A 23,275-nucleotide genomic window follows, 5' to 3' on the forward strand; every position below is an offset into this window, starting at 1 on the left:
ATAAATAAAAACAGTTTAGTTTTCCTGCAACATTATCTCATGAGAATACAGAAATACCTTTCAAATATTTATAATTAAACAGTTAATTTATTATAAGGGGAGATCCTGCAAGACGGGTCTTAATGAGCTCTGTTCCATTTAGCATCACCATGTCTCTGATCTTAGCAGAAACATGAGGGCTCTTCTCTAAAGACGACACTGGTGGCTGAGTTCTTTGGAAAGCACGTCGTCCTGATGGGACCTGACAGAGCAGGGGGCTGTCTGCAGCCTTGCATTACCTCCAACATTGCACTTTGCACCACAAAATCAAACGGTCCCCCATCAGTCCTGCTGCTGCACAGTTCATGCATTTGATGCTGGTGTGAAGTAAAGTTGCATAGCCAAATGTTCAAAATTGAAAAATAAACTCTTAGATCATCTCAAACAATCACAGATCATTTACAGCTCACTTTCTAAATCAGTTCAGGGAATTGTTGAGGGCGCGCTCTGCAGCTTCCTTCCTTTATGTTCCCACTTCGTTTGCATAGATCCACCAGAAGAGGGAGAGCAGCTCATGCACAACAGTCAGATGTATTTGTTGGTCAAATTTTGAACATCGTTCTTATTGAACTCTGTGCTCTCCACAGCCGACAGACGCTCAAACAGCTGCATCATGCGGTCTCGCTCGTCTTTCTCCAGCAGCATGAGTGTTGTCTGCAAACAGCATGGAAAAAAACCACAAAGTGAGGGTTTACTTCCATTTTCAAAACGTAGACAACTTTCATGTTATTTCTTCTAAACACAGTCTTACCCTGAACCTGTCCACCATGTGCAGCTGGTTCAAGTGTCGGTAAACCAGGTAAGGATCTTTCTCCAGTAAATGGGAGTCGAGCGCCTGCATCATGAAGCTGATGGTGTGTCCGTCCAGCTGGTTGCTAAGGAACTGAGGAAGACTCTGAGGTGCGGTGGAGGCCAGCAATTCAGCGCAGGCGGCTGTGTTTTTGCTGCAGCGGGCTGCGTTCAGAGCCTGACAAAATTCAAAGGCGCTGGAGGGATGGAGGTGGATGGAGAGGTCTTCTCCTGTACAGCTGCTCGCTGCGTTGGAAACATCGGCCACATTTTCCTCATTGTCCACCTGTGGTCAGACATGAGACAGGTCCTACAGTAAAACCTCCAAGGTAAACGGGAAAACCCACCGCAAAGCAGGCTGCATTTTAAAACATCTAAATGCTGCAGAGTCACACACTGCAGATGAACCTGAAAACACTACATTTTAGCGAAAAATGGAAAAGGGTAAAGACCCAATCTAATAAAAATGTTTTTTTTGGTGTTTCCAACATGTTCTTATGGCATTTTTATGATAATGGAGGACATTTAAAAAAGAAAATGAAGATTAAAAATACATTTCTGAGTATTTCTTTATTCAAATCGTTGTGAATCAGGAGCAGATGGAAACATGCAGTTGGAAAAAAGAGCTAAATCTAGAAAATATGGTGGCTTCCTGCTCCGCTCCACAGCTCCATGAACGTCTTTGTTTCCTCGTCTGAGCTAGAATCTGGATCAAACTGTCCAGCTGGATAGCTCTGATACTGCTCGCCATTTTTGTTGCACCGCTAATGTTTGGTTGGGTGTCTGGGGGGGGCTGTAAGCTAGCAGGAGAGCATTTTAAACAGAGAGCTCTCAGCTACGGGGCGGGGGCTCCGCGGCAATGGTTCCATGTTGATAATGTTGATAAATTAGTGTGAAAATAAAGATTTATATACTAAAACCTTCAACATGGAGAGACATGAAACGTTTTTCTTCGTTTTTTTTTTTTTTACATGACGGGTATGCTTTATTGCCATCTTAGTTTTAAAGGGTTAAAAAGGGAAGTGTCTTCTTTGATCTTTATGTGTTAAAATGAACACCACCACTGCTGGTGTGTAGCTGTAGGAGTTTAACTTTAGGTTAACTAATGTGCCGCATTCTAGGACTAAACCCGTGTGGGAAGTTCTGCATAAATCTTTAATGGATCCGTTTTCTGAGCTTCATTTCCAGTGACTGTGCTCTGGACCCTTCAACGTTATACATGACCCTCAGATCTGACCTGCAGAATGCTTCTGTTAGGATTCTCTAGTTTAACAACGTTCTCCAAACCAGAACTCCTCCAGGTGAGCGGTGCATCCAGCTTGGCTGTAAAAGAGCTTCTACCTCTCTGATGGGGACGACCTTCCTGGGCTTGTCCTGCGGACTCTGTCTGAGCAGCAGCGTCACCTCCTCCAGCTCCTTCTCAGCCTCCTGCACACTGGGATCGAGGCGCAGCACCTCCTGCAGGTCAGAGCGGGAGGCCAAATAGTCCTGATGGCAAAGCAGACAAAAACAGCTTCACCAAGGAATAAAGAGGATTATTGGGTCTTAATTGTTAAGAGGGAATTTTTGAGTGTTCATAAGTATTAAGAGTTTGCAGCTACACTGGTCAGAGGTCTTCAAGAATCAAGATGGAATTATGATGAAGGAAATGACTGACAGTTGTTCACATTTGAGCTTTCTGAGAATCTGGTTTCCTGAAGAGAAGCCATTGAAATGATCTCCTGTATTGCCTGTGCTGCAGTGGTTTGTGCTGCTTGTTACGCGTTTCACAGCTTGTGTTCATGTAGAAAGCGTCCAGCTAGTCTATTCCATCGTGTGAGCGCACTGTTACAGCCAGAGTCCTTCAGTCCAGCTCCATTCACCTTGAGGCCTCGGTGGGCCAGGGCTCGCCTGTAGAAAGCCTTCATATTGGTGGGCTCCAGCTTCAGGGCTGCATCACAGTCCTGCTTGGCCTCCGTAAACATCTCCTGCTTCAAGTAGCACAGAGCTCTGCAACCACACACAGGTTTTAGGTTTGGGTCACAGATAGATCAGCTTTTTAACACCATCAGAACACGTTTCATCTTTCTTAAGGGGTAAATACCAGGTAATACTCAAATGAACCCAGAATTTGTCACTGCAAGTGGTAATAGAGGAGAAATATGCCAAGTTTCTTTCACAGTCCAATTCCATTCCATCTTCTGTGTACCTACTGTCTTCTTACTACTAGTAAGTACCATGAAAAACACAATAAGGTAACACACAAGTACATATAGTGAGTACCATGAAACACACATTAACTGACTAATTTAGTAAACAGTATATTCTTCACAGTACTTCAAAAGGTAGTTTCTGTTTACCTGCTACTTTGTGACACATGGTAAATACAATGAGACATACACTGAGTTAACAAGTAAATTCAAGGTACTTTATTTGTACTTACTTTGTCCTTACATGTCCACATGTAAGGACAACTCAACAAGTAAATATCCAGTTGGTATCCTATAAATACCCAGTAGGTATAATATAAATACCCAGTAGGTATAATACAAATACCCAGTAGGTATAATATAAATATCCAGTAGGTATAATATAAATACCCAGTAGGTATAATACAAATACCCAGTAGGTATAATATAAATACCCAGTAGGTATAATATAAATACCCAGTAGGTATAATACAAATACCCAGTAGGTATAATATAAATACCCAGTAGGTATAATACAAATACCCAGTAGGTATAATATAAAAACCCAGTAGGTATAATATAAATACCCAGTAGGTATAATACAAATACCCAGTAGGTATAATATAAATATCCAGTAGGTATAATATAAATACCCAGTAGGTATAATACAAATACCCAGTAGGTATAATATAAAAACCCAGTAGGTATAATATAAAAACCCAGTAGGTATAATACAAACACCCATGTAAGGATGAACCAAATAGTACCATGCAAGTACCCAGTAGGAACAACAAAAGTACCATGTCGATACCACAATACCACTGAATACCCTGGAAGTACCATACTGTATATATTTTGGCTGATATTTTTCTTTTTATAATGAGAGAGGCGAGAAAGGATCAAAGTTGATTGGGGGGGGCGTTGTTAACAGCATTATATCCATGCTGGGGGATTCAGCTGTGATGGGAAGCAGCAGATGCTTGTTTGCTCTGCAGCAGCAGCACAGCTCCACATGTGTGTGCAAACAGCAACACACAATGGAACACTTCCTGTAAGCGTCAGCTTCCTGTGAGGCTCCAGCGCTGGACAGAACGGAGGCGGTGGAGAGGGAGTCTCAGTCTGAACATGTGGTGTTTGTTCACACCATGAAAAGCAGCAGAGACTGGAACCATCACGGCTCTTACCTGTTGGTGTATACGGCACACTGGTCTGGCTTCATCTTCAGACATTCTGTGTACTTTCCCACAGCCTGATGGTACTGAGCTTTCTTCACTAAATCGTTCCCTTCCTGCTTCAAAGCAGAAAACAGAACCTCGGCTCTTCTCTCTGAAAGACAAAAAGCACACACATCTCCATAATGACGTCTTTGTGTTAAAAGTGCTTACCTTTTTCCCCTCTGAGAACATCAAACTTTATTGACACTTTAATTGCCCCCGTCTCCCCCTTCCGCAGGCCACTGCTGCAAATCCGGGCAGTTTTGGTCTTTTAAATAAATGCTGCGTTGGCATGAGTTAAGTAGGCAGTCAGTCAAAGAGCTGAACCATGAGCTGATCAATGTGCAGCAGAGTGTTGTGGCAGAGCAAACTGCCAGCAGCTCTGCTCTTTCATTAGTTTAAGATGAATAGAGAAGGAACTGTCCACGTCCAGAACAGCAAAACATTCATCGGATATGAAAGTGGCAACACAAGCCTCTTTGTCGGCTCCAGTTTAATTAAAGGATGCATTCAAATGTATGAGTAAAAGCTGCTCAATTCATCCTGTACAGGTATTACCGATATTTTCAACAGGGCCAAAACAAGAAAAGTAGTTAACCATCCTATTCAAAGTCTGTCAAGAACAGTGTTTTTCAACCTTTTCTGAGCCACGGCACACTTTAACCTTGACAAAAATCCTGCGGCACACCAGCATCCAAAAATTAAAAATAAAGGAGAAAACCATAGTCTGTATTGATCTACAGTCCCTCTACAATCTCACGTGCATTTTTGTGATAATTGTTGCAGAAAAAGCTGGAAGCTGCAGCTGTTTTTCTAAAAGATGTAATAAAAGTTAAGTTAGAAGATTTAAAAACTGTTTGATGTGTGTTCGTTGTTGTTTCAAGACGTTAAGAGGAGAGACTAATTGTGCGCCAAGACGTTGTCACTTTGACCCAATGCATCATGGGAGATGTAGTGCAACAATCCGCCGACCGCAGAAAGACCAGCGTCTCTGAGCTTCATTGTTTTGTTCACTTGTTCCACGGTCTGATACCAGATTCTGTGGAAAGCTACACCGCTAAAGACGAGCTTTAGCTGGTATTTTTGTTGGAACGGAGAGACTTATGAGCAGAATCAGAACAAGGAAGTGAAGACTTTAACCACTTCTGATTGGTCACACTGATGGCATGTGATTAAGACTCCAAGAATGATTGGACAGTTAAAGGGACGGGACTTTTCAGAAAACGGCTTTAGCTGCAGCTAAATCGCGGTACCATCATTCTTATCAAAATGTCTTTAATAGAATCAAATAAACACAAAGAAAAAAAAGTATTTTACGATCTTTCATATTCCTAACTACTCAGTGTTTTATCAGGGCCTGTTTGGATGAATACAGAGCTGATATCCTGGTGATGGAAAATGTTGTTAGATCAGTTAATGGGTAATTTCCCACGGCACACCTGACCATCTCTGGCTGAAAAACAATGGTTTAGAGTCAGATAAGAGTGCAGACCTGCGTCCCTTGCAGCCTTCTCTGCTCGTGCCTGAAGGACCTCGGCACTGGCGGGCTCCACCTTGCGGTGCTGCTGAGCCGAAAGAGGCACCGGTGGGATGTCTGGAAGCTTCTCCCTCCATTCTGGGCCGTCCTGCTCCATCAACATACGTGTGATTCTGGAGGGCACAGAAGGAACTTCACTACACCCAATCAATAATCCAGGAGAAAGGAAAAGATTGATTGATGCTCCCGCTGCAGGCCTGCAGGGAACGCCACGAGCTCTGGTATCTGAGCTTTAACAAAGTTAGAGCTTTTCAAACAAATCTGGACGCCAGCATGGCGCAGTAAGATGGAGGCTTTAGGCCAGGTGAGTGTCTGTGTTGCATAACAGAGAAAGGACATGAAGTCTAAGAGCCATTATTAGACTTTAGCCGGAGCTGCTGCTTTATGACCAGCTCAGCGTGCTGACCTGTAAATAGCTTCAGTGTTTTTCACGGCTCAATTTCTCCAAATGTGTTACTGAGATTATGCGACGGAGCTTTTTATGAAATAAATGGAATAAATCAAACGGCTGCAGGCTGATCAAACACATCCTTATATCTGTGTTGGATACACCTGCATTTGACCTCCAGTCGACTTTTTTTTATGAGCAGGTACAGAGCTTTTATTGTTCCACAAAACACATTTGAAAAATATTTTTTCAGAACAGAGAGCAGGAAGATTAAAGTCCGTCAGAAGCCTCCCAGACTGTGTGACGGGTGAAAGCGAATACCTGCTGACGCCGTCTTGAGCTGCCTGCACACTAATGTCTATCTGCAGGACAGTCTTGTAATCCACGTAGGCCCTTCGATAGCGCTCCAGGGACTCATAAGCCATAGCTCGCCGCAGGAGGGGCTTTAAGGAGAATGGCTGCAGCTCCAGGACTCTGAACAGTATAAATAGAGATAATGAGACATGTGCAAAGGATCAAGTCCACAGGTTTCGGAATAGATGCTGTTGAATAAGGCTGTCTGCACAGAAAAACACCATGGAGTCACTCAGTGTTCATGATTTAGCTCTTACTGCGTTGATATTTACCAAAAGCAGCAATGAAAACAAACTTTGACGCAACAAATTAGCAATAACTCTTTCTACAACGCGTTTGAATCTAGAGGAGAAAAAGGTTTCCAATCTTATAATACGTTCCTTGTTTTTTAAGTATTACATCTTCATGGGAGCTGTAAAGCAGCATCATGCAAACTCAGGTTTATTTCAAATAAGGTAAAAAAAAAACAGAGAAGCTGCTGGCATTCTAAAATATAGAAGGTTAACATAAAGCAATAGATTTAAAACCCAGTGGGGTTTAGCTTTTACAGCATACAAAGTGTATCTGTAATTACATAGGTCGATTTTGCATTTAAATACTGTCATGACGTGAATAAAGAAACTTGTTTTAATGATTACATTTGGAAAATGTAATTAGAAAATCTGTTTTCTATAGAAGAATTGTGTCGTTTTCCAGCAGTTTGGTGGAGATTAATACAAAAAAAGGACATATTTTCTTGTTTTTAGTATTGCAATTTAGTAGAATAATTGCATCAAAAAACATCCATTCAGTTTTCTGAACGCCCTCAATGTAACCGGGTTGTATTTGGAAGGCTTTTATATGGGGGATCCTGGAGTCTGTGTTTTATAAAAGCCTGTAAAAATACTTAAATGGAAAAAACAAAGCAGAAACTAATTAAAAAGATAAAAATCTATCATAGTTTCTCACCGCGTACAATCTTCTATGCAGTCCTGACTGTTGCCGTCTTTCAGGAAGCATGCTGCTCTGTTAGAGTACAGGATGCACAGATCCTGTGGACTGTCAATCCCTGTAGAACAAAGACACACTTGCTGGAGTTTATATGAACACACACCTGAGGGAAGCTCTGAAAACAGCCTGTAAAAACATGAGGGGTTTCTGGGAAATGTAGGCTGCCATCAAATCCTTCCATTTTCTTCCTTCAAAGAAACTTGATACGAGAACAAAGTTCCAGTTTCACTGGAAGTCCTGAGTTCTTCTTGTCCATCAACACTTGTTTCCTTAACTCTCCGTCCAGTTAAAGTTCAGAAGCATCCTTGGCAAAAACAAGGAAGACTCTGCCACCCAGTCCTGTACAGTCCATCGGAAACATCGGTTTTCCTGAGACGATGCACATCCAAAAGGAAATAAACTAAACCTGAAAGGATTCAGACTCAGGTGGATCCTGAGATGCTCAGAATGATCCCAGAGCTCTAGAGTGGTAGAGAACATGTCACTTCTATGTTTTAACGCAGAGTTTCTGTCATCCTAAGCAAATCGTTTAGTCCAATAACTGCAAAATCATTCCCTTAGATTTAAAATGCGTAGAGGAGGAACTGCCACTGGAATTTCTGTTTTATGAATTTATGAGTCAATATTCACAGATAGGCAACAACACATTCTGGAGCCAAAGGGCATCCGCTTGTTCATTCACATCACTATGGTTGATGATGGATTTTCATGTCTTAACACTCTCAGTGGATTGTGCAGAGCATGTTCAAGTCTTCACACTATAAAAACAAAGCTCAGAAGAACTCATCTTCATAGTCTGGACCCTGACTATGAAAACATGACCACTTGCCCCAACAGATCAGGGTCTATCAGAGCGAAGTAGGTAAGACGGAACAGTCCTGACCCTCGACTATATACCACAACTGGACTGAGTGGGGGTGACGTCACCCATAGAAAATGACCCACTTCCAGTTCCAACACAAACACCAAGACAGACACCGCCATGGCGGATGACATCAGTAAGCAATGATGGATCCGAGTCAGTCTGAGTCAATATTTCTATGGCAACCAGTCTCACCAATCAGGAGTGAGTTTGGTGGAAGTCCACACCCCTACCCCTTTTTTTTAACTTGTCCTGTCCAACAGCTGAGCTGACAGATGAGAGCTGAAGGCCTCTCATGTTGGACATATTTTTCTGTTACAACAGGAATTATGATTCTTCTGACACACAAGGTGTATATTTGTATAAACTCCTTAACATTCCTATTCAAAGTCTGTTTAAAGTCAGAGAGCTCCAAAAAAGTTGACAAGCAAACATGTAAAGATGTACACAATACAACTACAGTAGGTAGTGGAAATCTGCCCGCCGGGCAATCACATCTGCCAGGCAGACCAGCAGGACTGACGCAGGGGCCCCCAACCCCAGAGAGCAGGGAGGCACAGGGGCAAAGAGAGTGCAGGCCAGGCTCCAGCCTAACCAAAAGAATAGCCCCCCCTGCCACACACCCCAACCACTTGGGAGAATCTGTCAAACATTTTGAATGTTCAATATCAGACCACCTATTATTATTGAGGCATGATTGGTCAGGTTATACCTTAAATAACCTTAACTACAGAAAAAATACCACAAAAAAATGAAATGATCAAGAACATGTTAAAAAAGGTATCAGAACAAAAATGGTTATTCTGACCAAGCGAACAGCAGCTTATTTCTCTAGGCAAGGCAAGGCAAGTTTATTTGTATAGCACAATTCGTACACAAAGTAATTCAAGGTGCTTCACAGAACAGAAAAATGCATTAAAATCAAAATACATCATAGAAATGATCAACGTAAAATTTACTTTAAAAGAAAAGAAAAAATTAGAAAATTGATTTAAAAAGAAAGGAAGGAAAGGAAAGAAAAGTGCAGATAGGACATTTCAGTCATATACACGGCTAAACAGAAATGTTTTAAGTCTAGATTTGAACATGAACACAGAAGAGGCCTGTCTTACGCCTTCAGGGAGGCTGTTCCAGATTTTAGCTGCAGAATATTGAAACGCTGATTCCCCTTGTTTAGTTCTGACTCTGGGAATCAACAGGAGGCCGGCCCCTGAGGTCCTCAGAGTACGAGATGGTTCATATGGCACTAACATGTCAGAGATGTACTTTGGTGCTCGGCCATGGAGAGACTTGTACACAAGCAGAGCTGCTTTGAAGTCTATTCTTTGAGGTACAGGGAGCCAGTGCAGAGACCTGAGCACAGGACTAATGTGATCGTACTTCCTGGTTTTGGTCAGGACTCGAGCAGCAGCATTCTGGATGTACTGAAGCTGTTTTACAGCTCGTTTGGAGAGGCCGGTGAGCAGGCCGTTACAGTAGCCTAACCTACTGGAGACAAATGCATGGATAAGTATCTCCAGGTCTGGCTTTGACACTATGTTTTTGATTTTGGCAATGTTTTTCAGATGGTAAAATGCAGCTGATGTCACTGATTTGATATGGCTGTTAAAGTTCAGGTCAGAGTCCATGATTACCCCTAGGTTTATGACTTGATTTGAGGGTTTAAGAGACAGAGAATGAAGGTAGCTGCTGACACTTTCTCTTTGTTTCTGTGGGCCTAAAATAATAACTTCGGTCTTGTTTAAGTTTAGCTGGAGAAAGTTGTTCTGCATCCACGCACTGATCTGTTGGAGGCAGTGGCTGAGTGAATCCACCGGCCCATATTCACCTGTTGTCAGTGACACATAGATCTGAGTATCATCTGCATAGTTGTGATAAGATATGTTATTACTGCTCATTAACTGCCTTATTGGCAGCATGTAGAGGTTGAACAGAAAGGGTCCCAGGATCGATCCCTGGGGCACACCACAAGTCAAGGCCATGTAGTCTGAGACACAACTCCCATTTTCAACAAAGTATTTCCTGTCTTTCTGTCTCTATAGATGTCTGTAGATTAGATTAGTTAATGGTCCTGATCTAAAGTAAATGGTAAATGGCGTATACTTATATAGCACTTTTCTACCTACAAGGCCCAAAGCGCTTTACAGTCACAGACCCATTCACACACACATTCACACACTGGTGGCGACTCCATTGCCGAACACTGACGCCAACCTCCCACCAGACTGAACCCTTGTGGGATCTGCATGGAGGAATAATGAAGTTATGATTAATTAACAGCAGTGTGACAGGCTGGTGACCAGCATGAAGAGGTGCAAGTTGTTCATGGAATTGACTTATACCAGTAAAAAATAAAATCTCTTCGAAATGAAATAAATCGATTATAATGATCTTGGAAAATACCATTTGGATTGAGGTACAGTAGGTTTATTTTACTATAATGTTAAAACGACAGAGTGCATCACAGAGGACAACACACATGTGATGACATCAGCAAAAACTGATCAACCATCATTCCAGTCCAATGTGTGGAAACACTTTGAATTTATTAAGTCATGTGACCATCCAGTGTGCTAGAATGTTCTAAGAATGTTCCCTTTGGATTCTTGTGATGTGGAAAAACAACAGAGGACTGAACTTTAGGAAACTAAAATGTGAATGGATTTGACATTCATTCTTGATTACCGTACCTGTTTGTTTGGACACATTTTAGATTTTTACATTTAATTATCTTGAAGAAATCCAAGAAATCTGGAAATCTTCACTGTTAAGTTCCAGGTATTTCTCTCTGAATCACACAGGTTAAAGTTTTGGATAAAGATCTCCTGGATCCATTTCAGGTCAGAGAATCAGATCGTTTAAAATAAACCAATATCAACTATGATTATCATCAACAGCCACTAATTGTGATAGGAATCAAATTGTTGAAATGAAGCATTAACCCCATAGTAAAACCCAAACTCTGTCCTGCTGCTCATCACACAAACAGCCATTTCTCAGAGTGGCATCATTTATAAGGGTGATGAACAGACTTTCTAGTAGTATGGAGTTTATAGACAGAAATTATTACACAGTAATAAAATAATATTCTCAGTTTGGTCTTATTTTTATATTTTTAGCTCCCCAAATTGCCAAAGTTTTGTTTTGTCCATATTAGTCTCAGTATTTTGCCGTGACGCCTGCTTTAGCCCATCAGAGGACGCATCTGCTGCAGGGTCACTGGCAGGATTTTAGAGCAGCAGAGGCTTAAAGTCGGAAAAGGACAGCAAAAACACATTTTTCTTTTTGTCCATATGGAATGAGTAAAATTGAAAGTACTTACAGATATATGCAGCTGTGAGACCTGTGTAGGTCAAAGTGATCCGACTGTCATTTCTTTCATGTAAACAAATTATTGTCAACGCGACTTTCTTCACTTTATTCTAGACTTGAAAGCAATAGGTTATTTATTTTTGGCATAATGGGCATAATTCACATGAATCAAGTTTAATCCAGATGTTAATATTTTAAACATATCCTACGACTTTTATTCACAGGATGCTGAAATTCTTAATAATATTTAATGATATCATGCAGTTGCTGTGAGGATTCAGGGGTGTTTTTGATCACGTCAGTCACTCCAGACCCATCATTTCATGTTTATCATCCACAGCTGCCTTCACAGCTGTCTTCAGCTCTAAAAGTGTCTGGTTTTCAGTTCTACCTTGTCAGGTCATCTACTTTATCTGCATTTTGTTTCTCTGTGCTTTTTGTCCTGTTTATGCTTATTTATTACAGTTTCACATTTCTGGCACCAAGTCCAGTTTCCTGCATTCTGGCTCCTCCAGTTCCTGACAGCTGTATCCAATGTGACTCTGGTTCTATGATGGGATTCACATCTAAATTCTATTTTGCATCTTATCCTCTAAACACAGACTTTTGTTGTGACTGGAAAGATTTGAATACAGAAGATTGTGAAACTAAATGCTACAAAGTGTAAAAAAAGGCCTTTCTACTCAGAAAATATTACGTAAAATATACATTTAGTGTCAGACCCGTAGTGAGGTCAAATAAGGTTAATTTCTTTTTAAAATAGTCCCGGTTTTTTTTTTTTTGAATTTAATACCTAACTTCCGGTCGCCGCGTGACCTGCTCTGTGTTGAATTGATGCGCCGCTAAAGTAGAAGCATTCTCCCTGTCTAATAGGGAGCGTTTTCCTGACATTTAAACCGCGTTTAGGAACGTTCAAACCCGCGATTAGCTATAGCAGAAGTCACAGGTTCGAGTTCCGTAACGTTCAAGTCTTCGCTTCTCCGTGGGGAAGCTGTCTCTCTCTCTGAGTGGCCGTGGAGCCGCTCAGACAGAAGCGGCAGATCAGAACCAAGAAAATGTGAAGCTACAATAGTGTTGGCAGTTTTTGTACCAACGCTTTTCTCTGGTGTCTCTAACATGAATTAGTTATAGTGAATACCAATAAAAACGTAAAAAACTGAGGGCACTTTTAATTACGAGGCTAGAAGGTCACTAGTAGCACCCCTAGGCCACTATGTGTGCACGTGCCTGGTCAGAGGTCAGGACCTTCCAGGAGTCTCAGGGGGGGCTGATCTGCAGTTTCTGTTTACAACTGCCCACACTCCCTTTATGGGAGAATTATAGCTGTCGGCTCCGATCCCATTTCGCAGAGAGTGGTTAGCGGTCACGTGACTTGGCCGGCTTAGAGGCAGGATAAAGCAGAAGCGCTGTCTCTGCGCTCGCTCCAACGGCCTCTGTGACGCAGTGCCCTGGGGCAAACGCAGCGCACCGGCAAACTCTGGAGCAGCTCTGGACATCCCAGGAACCCAAACGGACTTGGTCCGCTTCCTTCAGCTTTCTTTCTGCAGCGGTAACCTGCTGACCTTTGGTTTACAGCTGCAGGATGAAAGATCGGCGCGCTGATTCCCGGCACTACCTGCTTAGGACACACTCACTGGTGTGTCAGAACGTAAACGTAGTGATTGAGGGGAGTCCTCAGAGGAAACCCCCACCACCACCACCCGGCTCACCTGAGTCTGCATAGCCCTGGATGGCTTGGGAGTATTTGTCCAGTGCGTCTGCAAACTGTCCTGTTTTAAACAACAGGTTCCCCTCGTTCTTCAGTCGGGCCAGGGGGGGCGGCAGGGCTCCGCAGGGGGCATCCAGGTTGACTGCGTCCCCGCCGTTCTGTGCAGCTGTGGCTCTGCCGCTGCTCGGATCCTCCCGCTGTGACTCAGAGCTTTTGCTGGACCCGTTGGCGAGCTTTGACTCCGGCGTGACTCTGTACTTGTCGGCGCTGCCTCCTTTGCTCTTCTTGCCTCCGTGGGGGGAGCTGGAGGACTCACTCGGAGGACCCCCGCTCCCTCTGCCGTGGGGCTTTTTCTGAGAGTTTCCCATGTCTCCCCTCTCGGCAGGACCAACTGATTTCTCCTCCCCTCCCACGGGCTGGCTTGCTTGAACCGGACGAGCTGGAAGGGTGAGGGAGACAGGGAGGGAGGGGCAGGCCACGCCCACAGGAAGGAGTTAGTTGTGACATCATTGTGGAGGAGTACCAGGGGGCAGGAACATGTTTTTTTCAACTTCAGAATTATAAAATTATGCAGCATTAATATTAAACACAAAAACAAACGACTAAATCAAATCAAATTCTAGAGGAGCTGCATTTCCAGGATAAAATACAGGGCTGAATGCTATATTGCTGAATGAAAATCAAACTTAAAGGGTAATGATTGGCAAAGAAAGAAAGAAATATTCAAAGTTGACTATAAATTAAGTGAAAAAAGCACAATAAAAAAAAAAGATATTTTTGTGAAAAATGTCCACCAGCGAGCTTCTGCACCGAGGATTCCTCATGTATTTCAATGGTTGAATGGTAAATTAGCTGAAAAATTGTTGAAGGAGTTAAGTGGCAAAAAATGGCAGAAGGTACTATAATAAAGAAATAAAGACAGATGGGAAAACAGTGGGTTGAATATTTTATAGCATTCAATTAACTAGAGGTTGTGATCATTGACTATATAAGAGAACTGGACTGAGTGACTCCTCCCTCCTGGCGTTCCAAACAGGAAGTACTCGCTGGCTCCAAGAAGCCAAACACCCATAGATGTCTATAGAGAAATAAACAGCTATTAATCAGTCATTCTATTGGTCAGAATAACCATCGTTGCTCTGATACCTTTTTTTTATTTAACATATTCTTGCTAATTCTATTTTTTTCATGATATCTTTGTTCCAGTGCAATTTATTTAAGTTATAAAATGACCATTCGGATGCCTCAGTAAAAGCAGGTGGTGCCCGCTGGCCGCCAGATCCAAATATTAAAGCATTTGACAGATTTCAAGTTTAAGGATGTGGACTTCCAACTAGCTCACTCCAGAGTGGTTGCTCAGACTGACTTGGACCAATCAACCAGTGATAATTAAAGACATCAGGCTCCAATACAGCGACGTCTGTATTGCGAAAAAAATGGCGAGTGAATTAACTTAATTTGGTTGAAGCAAAATGTAAGTATTTGTTTTTGGGTGATGTCACACTCACTCGGTCCAGGTCTCTTAAACAGTCAATGGTGTTGATATAACTTATTGTCATTAACAGAGGTGAATGTTGTGGGTCTAGAGACAGCAGCACTGAGGAAAAGACAGGATGCAGAGCTGGAGGTAGCAGAGGTGAAGATGCTGAGGTTCTCTTTGGGAGTGACCAGGATGGATCATGACATGTCCAGAGGAGAGAGTAAATTTATTGGTAGAAGGATGCGGAGTCTAGAGCTGCCCAGTAAAAGGTCTAGAGGAAGACTGAAGAGGAAGTGGATGCAGTGAACAAAGACATGAAGGTAGCTGGTGTAGAGGATGATGCAGAAGACAGGGTTAGATGGATGAAGCTGATTTGCTTTGGCGACCCCTAAAGGCACAAGCCGAAAGGAAAAGAAGAATAAGTCATCAACAAAAGGTGAAAAGTCTTCTTGTGTTTTAATTTTTCATAAATTTAAGTGCTGTAAAAATTAAGATGTGCTTAAAAAATGCATTAAAAAGCTTTTGGATTTTTTAGAAACCTGTTTTTGTGAATAAAAAAAAAAAACCAACTTAAAAAAACATTAAAACCTAAATCAAACAAGAATACTCCTAAAAGTATTTGGTGTAAACATGAAGTTTTGTGCAACACCAAAAGTAAAAATCTACTGACATAAATTGATATAAAACTATTGAGATATAAATACATTAAAAAAACAGGTGATCGATCGTTTCTATATTAATATAAAAGGAAAGTGAAAACTAAAATGTAGAGGTAACACCTTCTTGCAGGTAAATGTCAACAATTTTGAAATTGAACTGGTAGACTCAGCAAAGCTTGACTAAAATATCTTCACTTATTGGTTAGGAATTACGAGAGCAGGTCAAAGCAACTAGAGGCAGTCGTTTGGTTCAGTACTTATGGCCATTTGGTTCAGTACTTCCACTCTGAAGACAGATTCAGATTGAGGAATCTCAGAGCGAATTATACTTTAGTCCGATTGGAAACGAACCAAGGCGACCTTGATAGATGGGTCAGAAAGCTGTTCCTGGTCCTAGACCAGGGTCCGTTAGGGTTTATTCAGACTGAAAATTTGTTCCGGATCATCCGGAGAAATGAACTCTGGTTCATTCTAAGCGAACCAAATGTGTCCAGCGTGAATACACCCTAAACTCTCAAACCCTGTAGCCTAAAGTCCACCATCATAATCCTGAATTATTGCTCCTTTTTTCATGCAATGAGTTTTGGTTTTCCAAATAAAATTGAAGTTTTCTTAGTTTATTGCTTTAAAAAGAAAACTAAACTTTATTTTGGACAATAGGTAAAAGTAAGCACTACAAGGACAGTGCAACTGCCACCTCAGCATACAACAGTAACAAACTAGAGGGTTACAATATATGTAACTTAAAAAAAGTGATAAAAAACAGAGAAGAAGCACTGAATCCATTAGTTTGAGATCAGTGAAGCTTCTTACCTGAGCAGTCCCACAGGATGCTGACATTCTACATTTCTTATATTTGTTTTATGATTCCTTTCTTGATATGCTAAATTTTCAACTCATCTGTAAGTTCTAGTTCACTAAAACAATAAATAAACACTGTGTTTGGTCAATTCTAGGGGTGTTGGAAAAATATTTGGGGATATACGGCAGTATTTCATTTAGTGATATTTGTATCGATTCAAAATGCTGTCAAAACAATATTTATTTATTTTTGAGTGTCCTTCAGCAGCTGACTTGTTTTCCTCGGAAACCCCGACCACTAGTTGGCAGCAGAGAACACTGAGCCTCTTTGAGCAGCTCTACACCACACAAAACAACAACAAGATCTCAGCTTGTTTTGTTGTTATGAGACATGAACTACTTAGTTTTTATGTAGGATGGGTACAGAATCAGTACTCTGAGCCATGTTGCTGCTAGTATCATAAAAACGTGGATTGCGGCGCTTTTTAGCTCAGATAAGAACCAGTGAAGCACTGCAGCTGTGCAGAGGCTAATGCTCAGAACATCAGTCAAAATACTGTCGGCAAAGCGGGCCAAAGTTCTGCAGAACCTCACAGCAATAGATTGTAGTCCAGTGACCTGATGGATCAGAGTGATGTGTACAACGCTCTGGAAAAAGGCCAACGTCATGAAATCCGTGTTTACGTCAGTTTGTGAGAAAGCTGAGCTGCAGCTGCAGAGCAGACTGTCACGGAAATAAAGCATCTTTGCCACATTGAAGCGTCTCTTTCATCCGTCATGCTGCTGCATCATCACACTCGATGGAGAAATGTTAGTAGTTGTTAAATTTTATAAGATCTAAAAAATGTTGTATAATATTTAACTGTTTGGCATAATATCATGTTTTATGGTAATGAATCTTAACTTTAAGGGAAGCCTGTTCATTTTGTTTCGGGGTGTGTTAGACTTAAACAGCATGAGCTTTATGCAAGTGGAAGCGATGAATAAATATTTATTTTTGGGGAAGGTTGAAGAAACTAGATTTGCAGTATTAGTATTAGTATTGGTCCCTGCAAAGACATCTGTTGGAATCTCCAACAAGCCACAACAAAGGACTGTGACAGTAAAATCTGACAGCATTTTAGACAAACCTTTAGTTCTCAAGCCTTTGTGGTGTTAAAATACAGAATAAGTGAGAAAGACTGAATGATGAAATAAAACAGGTAAGTAAATAATCAAGAACTTCAGTGACAAAAGGTAAGATACTTAGGATAAGCAGATTCTAAAACTATTTGTAGACCAACAGAAAGGGGAAAAAGCCTGGCTGCCGCAGGCAGCACTGGTGGCTCATGTTACAAACATACTAGTGTTTAGTTTGAGTGAACTGAAGACTTTTTGTTGTGGAGCTGCAGACTAACCAGTGGGTTGTTTCTCTTGGGAGCGGTTGCCCTCTTCATCTCCTGCCTCATGGATGAAGAGTCTTCTGCTGTCGTGCTGCTGATCTGGTGGACGTTCTGACACCTTCTTCTGGATCTTCAACAGAAGTTGCTAAAGCACAAAAGAGCCACATGTTCACAAATCAATCAGCAGCACAGTCACGTGCTTTCCACATCACTGCATGAAGAACACGCAGCGTTAGCCACGACCTTTAGCTCTGTGCTTCAACAAATGCTGAGCTCATGCTTACGGTTGCTGTAGCGTTTGCTGGCTCATCCTTTAGCACAGCTCTCAGGTCTTCAGAAGCCATTTGGAACTCACCCATATGGTCATAGACAGCAGCACGGCACAGCAGGGCTAATAACACACACTGTTTAGTTTAAATCCAAATGATAGCAAACATGGCATTCAGATATTTGTAACAATTGAAACAAGGTACCATTTATATTGCCTGGTTCCAGTTGCAGCATATGCTGACAGTCGGCCATGGCCCTGTGCCAGTGCTTGAGGTTGATCTTTGCCTCGGCTTGGCTCTGGTATGTGGCAACAGAAGGCAAAACAGAAATGCTCCTGTAAGAAAGAGAAGAGGATGTTGGAGTACGATTTAACTGCAATGCAGTTAAAAGAAGATGTTACAGGTTTCTCAACCAAACCAGAACAGGGGTTTTCCTTAAAGTACCACAATGGCATTTTCGTTTTAATAAAAACGTTCCCAGTGGTGTCTTCATTGTGATTATGAAGTAACCAAAATCCCGCAACCTAAACGTCTTAAAAAGCCAAATTTCATGTCTATCTGTTGCCAAAATCTCCTCTACATGGGTGTGGCTGTTAGTGCTGAGCTGGGTTCCCCGCCCTTTACCCCCCCTTTTCTGCAGGCTGCGTCTTGCATGAGTGAAGAGCTTGACACAAGGCGGGGGGGGGGGTTTACAAACAACACCGACTGAGAGTCTCTATTCTGAAAAGTTTCTCTTTAGCGATGAAGAAACTGTGAAAATTAACACATTTTGGGTTCCAAATCGACACTTTGAACAATGTTTGGACCAGACCCTGCTGTTTAATAAAATTACACATGAAAAAGAACTTTGGTAAGTCCATGGAAAATGCTGTGAATTGCATTATAATTTAGGCTACATTGCAGCAGCAAGCAGCACTAGCTGTGGCTCAGAACTGATTTGATGCTAGCAGATGCAGACTGTTCTGTATCGCACTGAGGCCCAGCGGCGTGATTTAAGCAGTGCTGTGCAATTTGGTAACCGTCTGAACCAAATCGCCCAACAGAACCTGTCCTGATTACTGGGCCTTTGTGAAATTACAGCAGCTCATTCATTCAAACCGAGCGTCTTTGTGACAGTTTGATTGACAGCTATTTAAAAGGAGAAATACTGAGAAATGCAAAAATGTTTTTTTTGTTACATTTGTGCTCTTTCATGAGAAAAATGCCATACATAGATACCAAAACCTCAAGAAACATGATTTTCATCAGAGGGGGACTTTAATGATGTAGAGGATTCGAACCCCTGACCTGGAGTAGTTTGCAGCAGCCTCCTCAAAATCTTTAGTTCTGAAAGCTTCATCCCCTTTGTCCTGCTCACAATTTGCCAAAAGAAGCTTCTGCTCCTGAGACAGCACTGAATCAAACGCAGATACGAGAACTCAGATGCTTGTTAAACACACACACGCGTATGGACACACGCACAAACACACACACAGTGCCAAACATAATCCTTTACATGCAGCATGTCCTTCAGCCTTCATGCATCCTGGATATTCTGGGGGAAAGGCACACTTTGAGGGGGTTTTCTCTTCTTCAGGAATTAATTTCTGCAATGGAAAAAAAAAAACTTCAGCACATAGTTTATGACTTAAGGTATGTGCATGTTTGTACACAGATTTCTTCAAGCAGAGTTGACCTTGTTGAGTGGAATAAAGCATTTGGAACCTCTAACGGGTGGTGTTGAGTCATCACAAACTGGGTGCCGTTTTAGTGAAGCCTCAGACTTTTTAGTTTCCTCTTCCCAAATCTAGAGAGAGCGAACATTCAACTTCAGACGTTTTTAAAGCTACAGGAACCAGAAGTTAGGAGGGGGATAAGAACATATATTATGAACCATACCTTCATCTCACTGACTATCTGGCTCCACTCATCCTTGGAGAGGCTGGCTGCTGTGCCTGCAGGGTTTTCCCTCCAGAGAGCTCGGCTTTTGGGGTTCAGTCTCTCCAAGTGACTTTCACAGAATGTAATCAGATGTGGATAAAATCCCTCTTTGCCAGATCTTGACACAAAATGGATCACACCCACAAGTATGTAGATTAGTTTTATCAGTCACACTTCTACATTCATTTAGATTTTCTATTTTTAAAGTGCCATATGACAGAACAAAAACACTGGAACATCTGCAACATCTAGAGAGGACATGGATTACAATTACAATTAGTTTGTTCTATTACCATTAAACTGACTGAATGTCGTCCTAAGGATCCTCAGGAAATAACACCCAAGTCAGAATCTGTGCCACCATTATTTCTCCTCATGTTCAGTGGCTGTATAAGTACACATGGTTTCCTTCCATGACATCTCCAGGAGAGAAATTTAATATTTTATTTTCCCAAATTGAAAATGTGACATGCCATTTAATGTCATTTAAAGAAAATCAACATTACATCACACACTTCTACCATCTGGTCAGAAGTAGTGTCTGAAACAGTAAAATTATTGGTTTTTAAAGTATTCCTAAAAATATTTGTACATAGAGCAGCTAAAAAGTAGTACACTCAAAGTTTATTTGATTAAGTATTCTTGCTGACTATTTTGGAACATTTTAAGTTTACAATACTGTATATAGATAGTAGGCCAATATGAAAAATAAACCTTAAGTATACTGCCTCACTTATAGTATAAAATAGGTATACTTGTAGTACATCTAAATAGACTACTTTGTGCTAAGGAACCATGTACATTTCAGATTTGACAAGAACATTTTTTAATATTTAAATTCATGGTTTGATTCGAGCTAATAACTATTGTTATTGTATACATTTAATTCATTTTTATCTCACCAATATTTTAACATTTCAACAGGAAAAACTTATTTTTAATCTTTCAATGCAAGTGTTAATTTTCGCCAGTCTATAGATCAAAGAGAGGATGTGTACATTTTTCATTTAAAATGAAAAACATCACACGCACATGGACACGCACACAGACACACACTAGATTGTATAAATGTGCTTCTTCCCACTACCTTTGAAACAATTAATCAAACTATTTGACAATCATTTTTTGGATTCATTGTGTACCCTACCTTACTGTGTAGGGACAAATATGTCTGTTTATGATTAGAAGAAATTATGATTTCAAGAACAATAACCAACATTTTCTTTTATCATTTTTATTTTCTAATTAATTTCTTAATAATCTCAAATAGATTTTATTCATCTATGTGTATGTTTTCAATTTTTGTCATTTCCCTTTCTTATTGTTGTTGACGCTGCTTAAAATAAACCAAAACAATCAAAAAACAAAGTAAAAAGCAATAGATAAAAAATCCCTACCTCAGTTCCCTCAAAATTTTCTCCAAGTGTTTTGCATCTGTGCATTTTTCAATGTAGCTGTAGTCCAAATGCTCCACAGGAACCCCATGAGTGCAACCAACAGAGGAGGACGTCATCCTTTGAGGAGGAAAGTGGTGTCCAAGCTTAGCCTGAAGAAAAAGAAATTAAATCCTTTAAAAAGGCTAAAAAATAAAAGGGGGAAACAGAAAGACAATTATATTTTATACTTTCAATTATATGTACCTTGGATTCCCTTATCAAAAAGTAGACTGTCTACTATTCGTATACCTAATCTATACCAGGAGGCTGCAACTTTTACCAGTAAAAGAGACATTTGGGCCCGTTTTTTCCTGATCCAAACTCAATAGGAGCCGCAAAAAACCATTTGATTTCTTTTTTTGCATGAATTATAAATATAAAGAAGAACTAGCATTTACATAAAATGTAAGAGTTCATGTGACTTCCTTTTAAAATAAAAGGCTTCCTGTGCCAAACAGGATCATCCCATCACAGCCAATGTTCTCCCACAAAAGGTTTTAAGACAGAAAAATTGGCATTTTGTCTGGGTTCACCTTAGGTCTGTGTTGGTGAGCCAGCATCCTTTTTCCTATTTGCTATTGCTGTTAACCTGAACATTAACATAAATTCACTGGTTTACGATCCAGAAGAAAGAGCATAAGAATTCAAAAAAACCTTAGCTTATCTTTCTTCTAGGTGCACCTCAGCCATAAATTTAGAAACTTAACTAAGTGAAATTACTTCAATGCTACTTGAGTAACCCTTACTGTAAAAAATTTTTATTTTCAAATTTATTTTATTTTCACTTAAGCAAGGAGCCACTGTAGATAGGGTCAAAGAGCCATATGTGGCTCCAGAGCCGCCCAAGTTGCAGACTGCTGGTCTATACTAAAGAGTCATTCCAGAATAGGAGGACATTTTAAGTTCAGACTATCAAATGTTAAATGTAAATGTACTTGTCCTGAGACCAAATCTACAAAAACATACAAAAAAGAATGCTTGAAAATGTTTTATAAATACCAAACAAGTGTGATGTGCAGCCTAAAATGCCATTTTTACCCTCGTCCCAACCCTCCTAATGCCTAAAACGAAACAGTTAAAATTATCATTATTTGTTTCACTAAGGTCTCTGTGGAAACATTGGTTTTAATTTAAAAATATGTACCAATAAGAATTATTATTATCAATGGAATGAGTGCCCCGCAACTTGTACCCAACCCTTACTGTAAGCTTTTATCAGAAGACTAGCAGAGAATCACACGATTGACCCCAGAGGTGGACTTCAAAGTCAAAGTCAAAGTCAACTTTATTGTCAATTCTTCACATGTGCATTACATACAATGAATCGAAATTCCGTTTCTTACTCTCTCGTCTGTTCAGGAGAAGACAAATAAAAACAAAGTATACGTTTAAAATAAGATGAATAAGTAAAAAGAAAGAAAAAGATAGAATTTACAATATACAACATTGGCAATTTGCTATAAAAGATTTATGGCAGTGTCTCAAGGCAGCGGGGGGGGGGGGGGGGGGGGGTTCGTTTGAGCACTGTTCATGGGGGGATATGGGTGGTGGGTAGGTGGAGAGGGGAGAGGGTGTTTAGCATCCTGATGGCCTGGTGTGTGAAACTGTTTCTGAGTCTGGTGGTCCGTGAGCGGAGGCTCCTGTACCTCCTCCCCGAGGGCAGAAGGCTGAACAGGTTGTGTGCAGGGTGGTGTGCATCCTTGATTATTGTTAGTGTTTTGCGGGTGAGGCGGGTGATGTATAAGTCCTGCAGGGAGGGGAGTGGTGTTCCAATGATTCTCCTGGCTGTGTTGACTATGCGCTGCAGGGCTTTCCTGTTGCTGTGTGTACAGCTGCCCCCCCACACAGTGATGCAGCTGGAGAGGATGCTCTCGATGGTTCCTCTGAAGAATGTGGTCATGATGGCTGGTGAAGCACCTGATCTTTTTAGTTTCCGCAGGAAGTAGAGACGTTGTTGACCTTTCTTT

General features: G+C 41.0%; 1 protein-coding gene across 2 annotated transcripts in view; it reads right to left on the reverse strand.

The window, feature by feature from the left end:
• Positions 1-23,275, reverse strand: part of spag1 (sperm associated antigen 1) — a 25,216-nt gene continuing 1,941 nt past the window's right edge. The window contains exons 2-18 of one of the 2 annotated variants that reach the window (XM_004077699.4): positions 21,270-21,418; positions 19,831-19,990; positions 19,628-19,738; positions 19,448-19,538; positions 19,240-19,345; positions 18,157-18,287; positions 17,968-18,074; positions 17,699-17,828; positions 13,363-13,800; positions 7,438-7,537; positions 6,457-6,609; positions 5,703-5,860; positions 4,181-4,322; positions 2,691-2,817; positions 2,170-2,316; positions 791-1,114; positions 1-693 (exon numbers count right to left, since the gene is read on the reverse strand). In XM_004077699.4, the coding sequence (XP_004077747.1) occupies positions 565-693; positions 791-1,114; positions 2,170-2,316; positions 2,691-2,817; positions 4,181-4,322; positions 5,703-5,860; positions 6,457-6,609; positions 7,438-7,537; positions 13,363-13,800; positions 17,699-17,828; positions 17,968-18,074; positions 18,157-18,287; positions 19,240-19,345; positions 19,448-19,538; positions 19,628-19,738; positions 19,831-19,990; positions 21,270-21,385 (2,670 nt within the window). In that variant the 5' untranslated portion in view covers positions 21,386-21,418 and the 3' untranslated portion in view covers positions 1-564. The remainder of the gene's footprint in view (positions 694-790; positions 1,115-2,169; positions 2,317-2,690; positions 2,818-4,180; positions 4,323-5,702; positions 5,861-6,456; positions 6,610-7,437; positions 7,538-13,362; positions 13,801-17,698; positions 17,829-17,967; positions 18,075-18,156; positions 18,288-19,239; positions 19,346-19,447; positions 19,539-19,627; positions 19,739-19,830; positions 19,991-21,269; positions 21,419-23,275) is intronic. The other variant, XM_020709942.2, reaches the window with a different exon arrangement.

The sequence above is a fragment of the Oryzias latipes genome, chromosome 16 (genome assembly GCF_002234675.1).
Source record: "Oryzias latipes chromosome 16, ASM223467v1".
Classification (NCBI taxonomy): Eukaryota; Metazoa; Chordata; class Actinopteri; order Beloniformes; family Adrianichthyidae; genus Oryzias; species Oryzias latipes.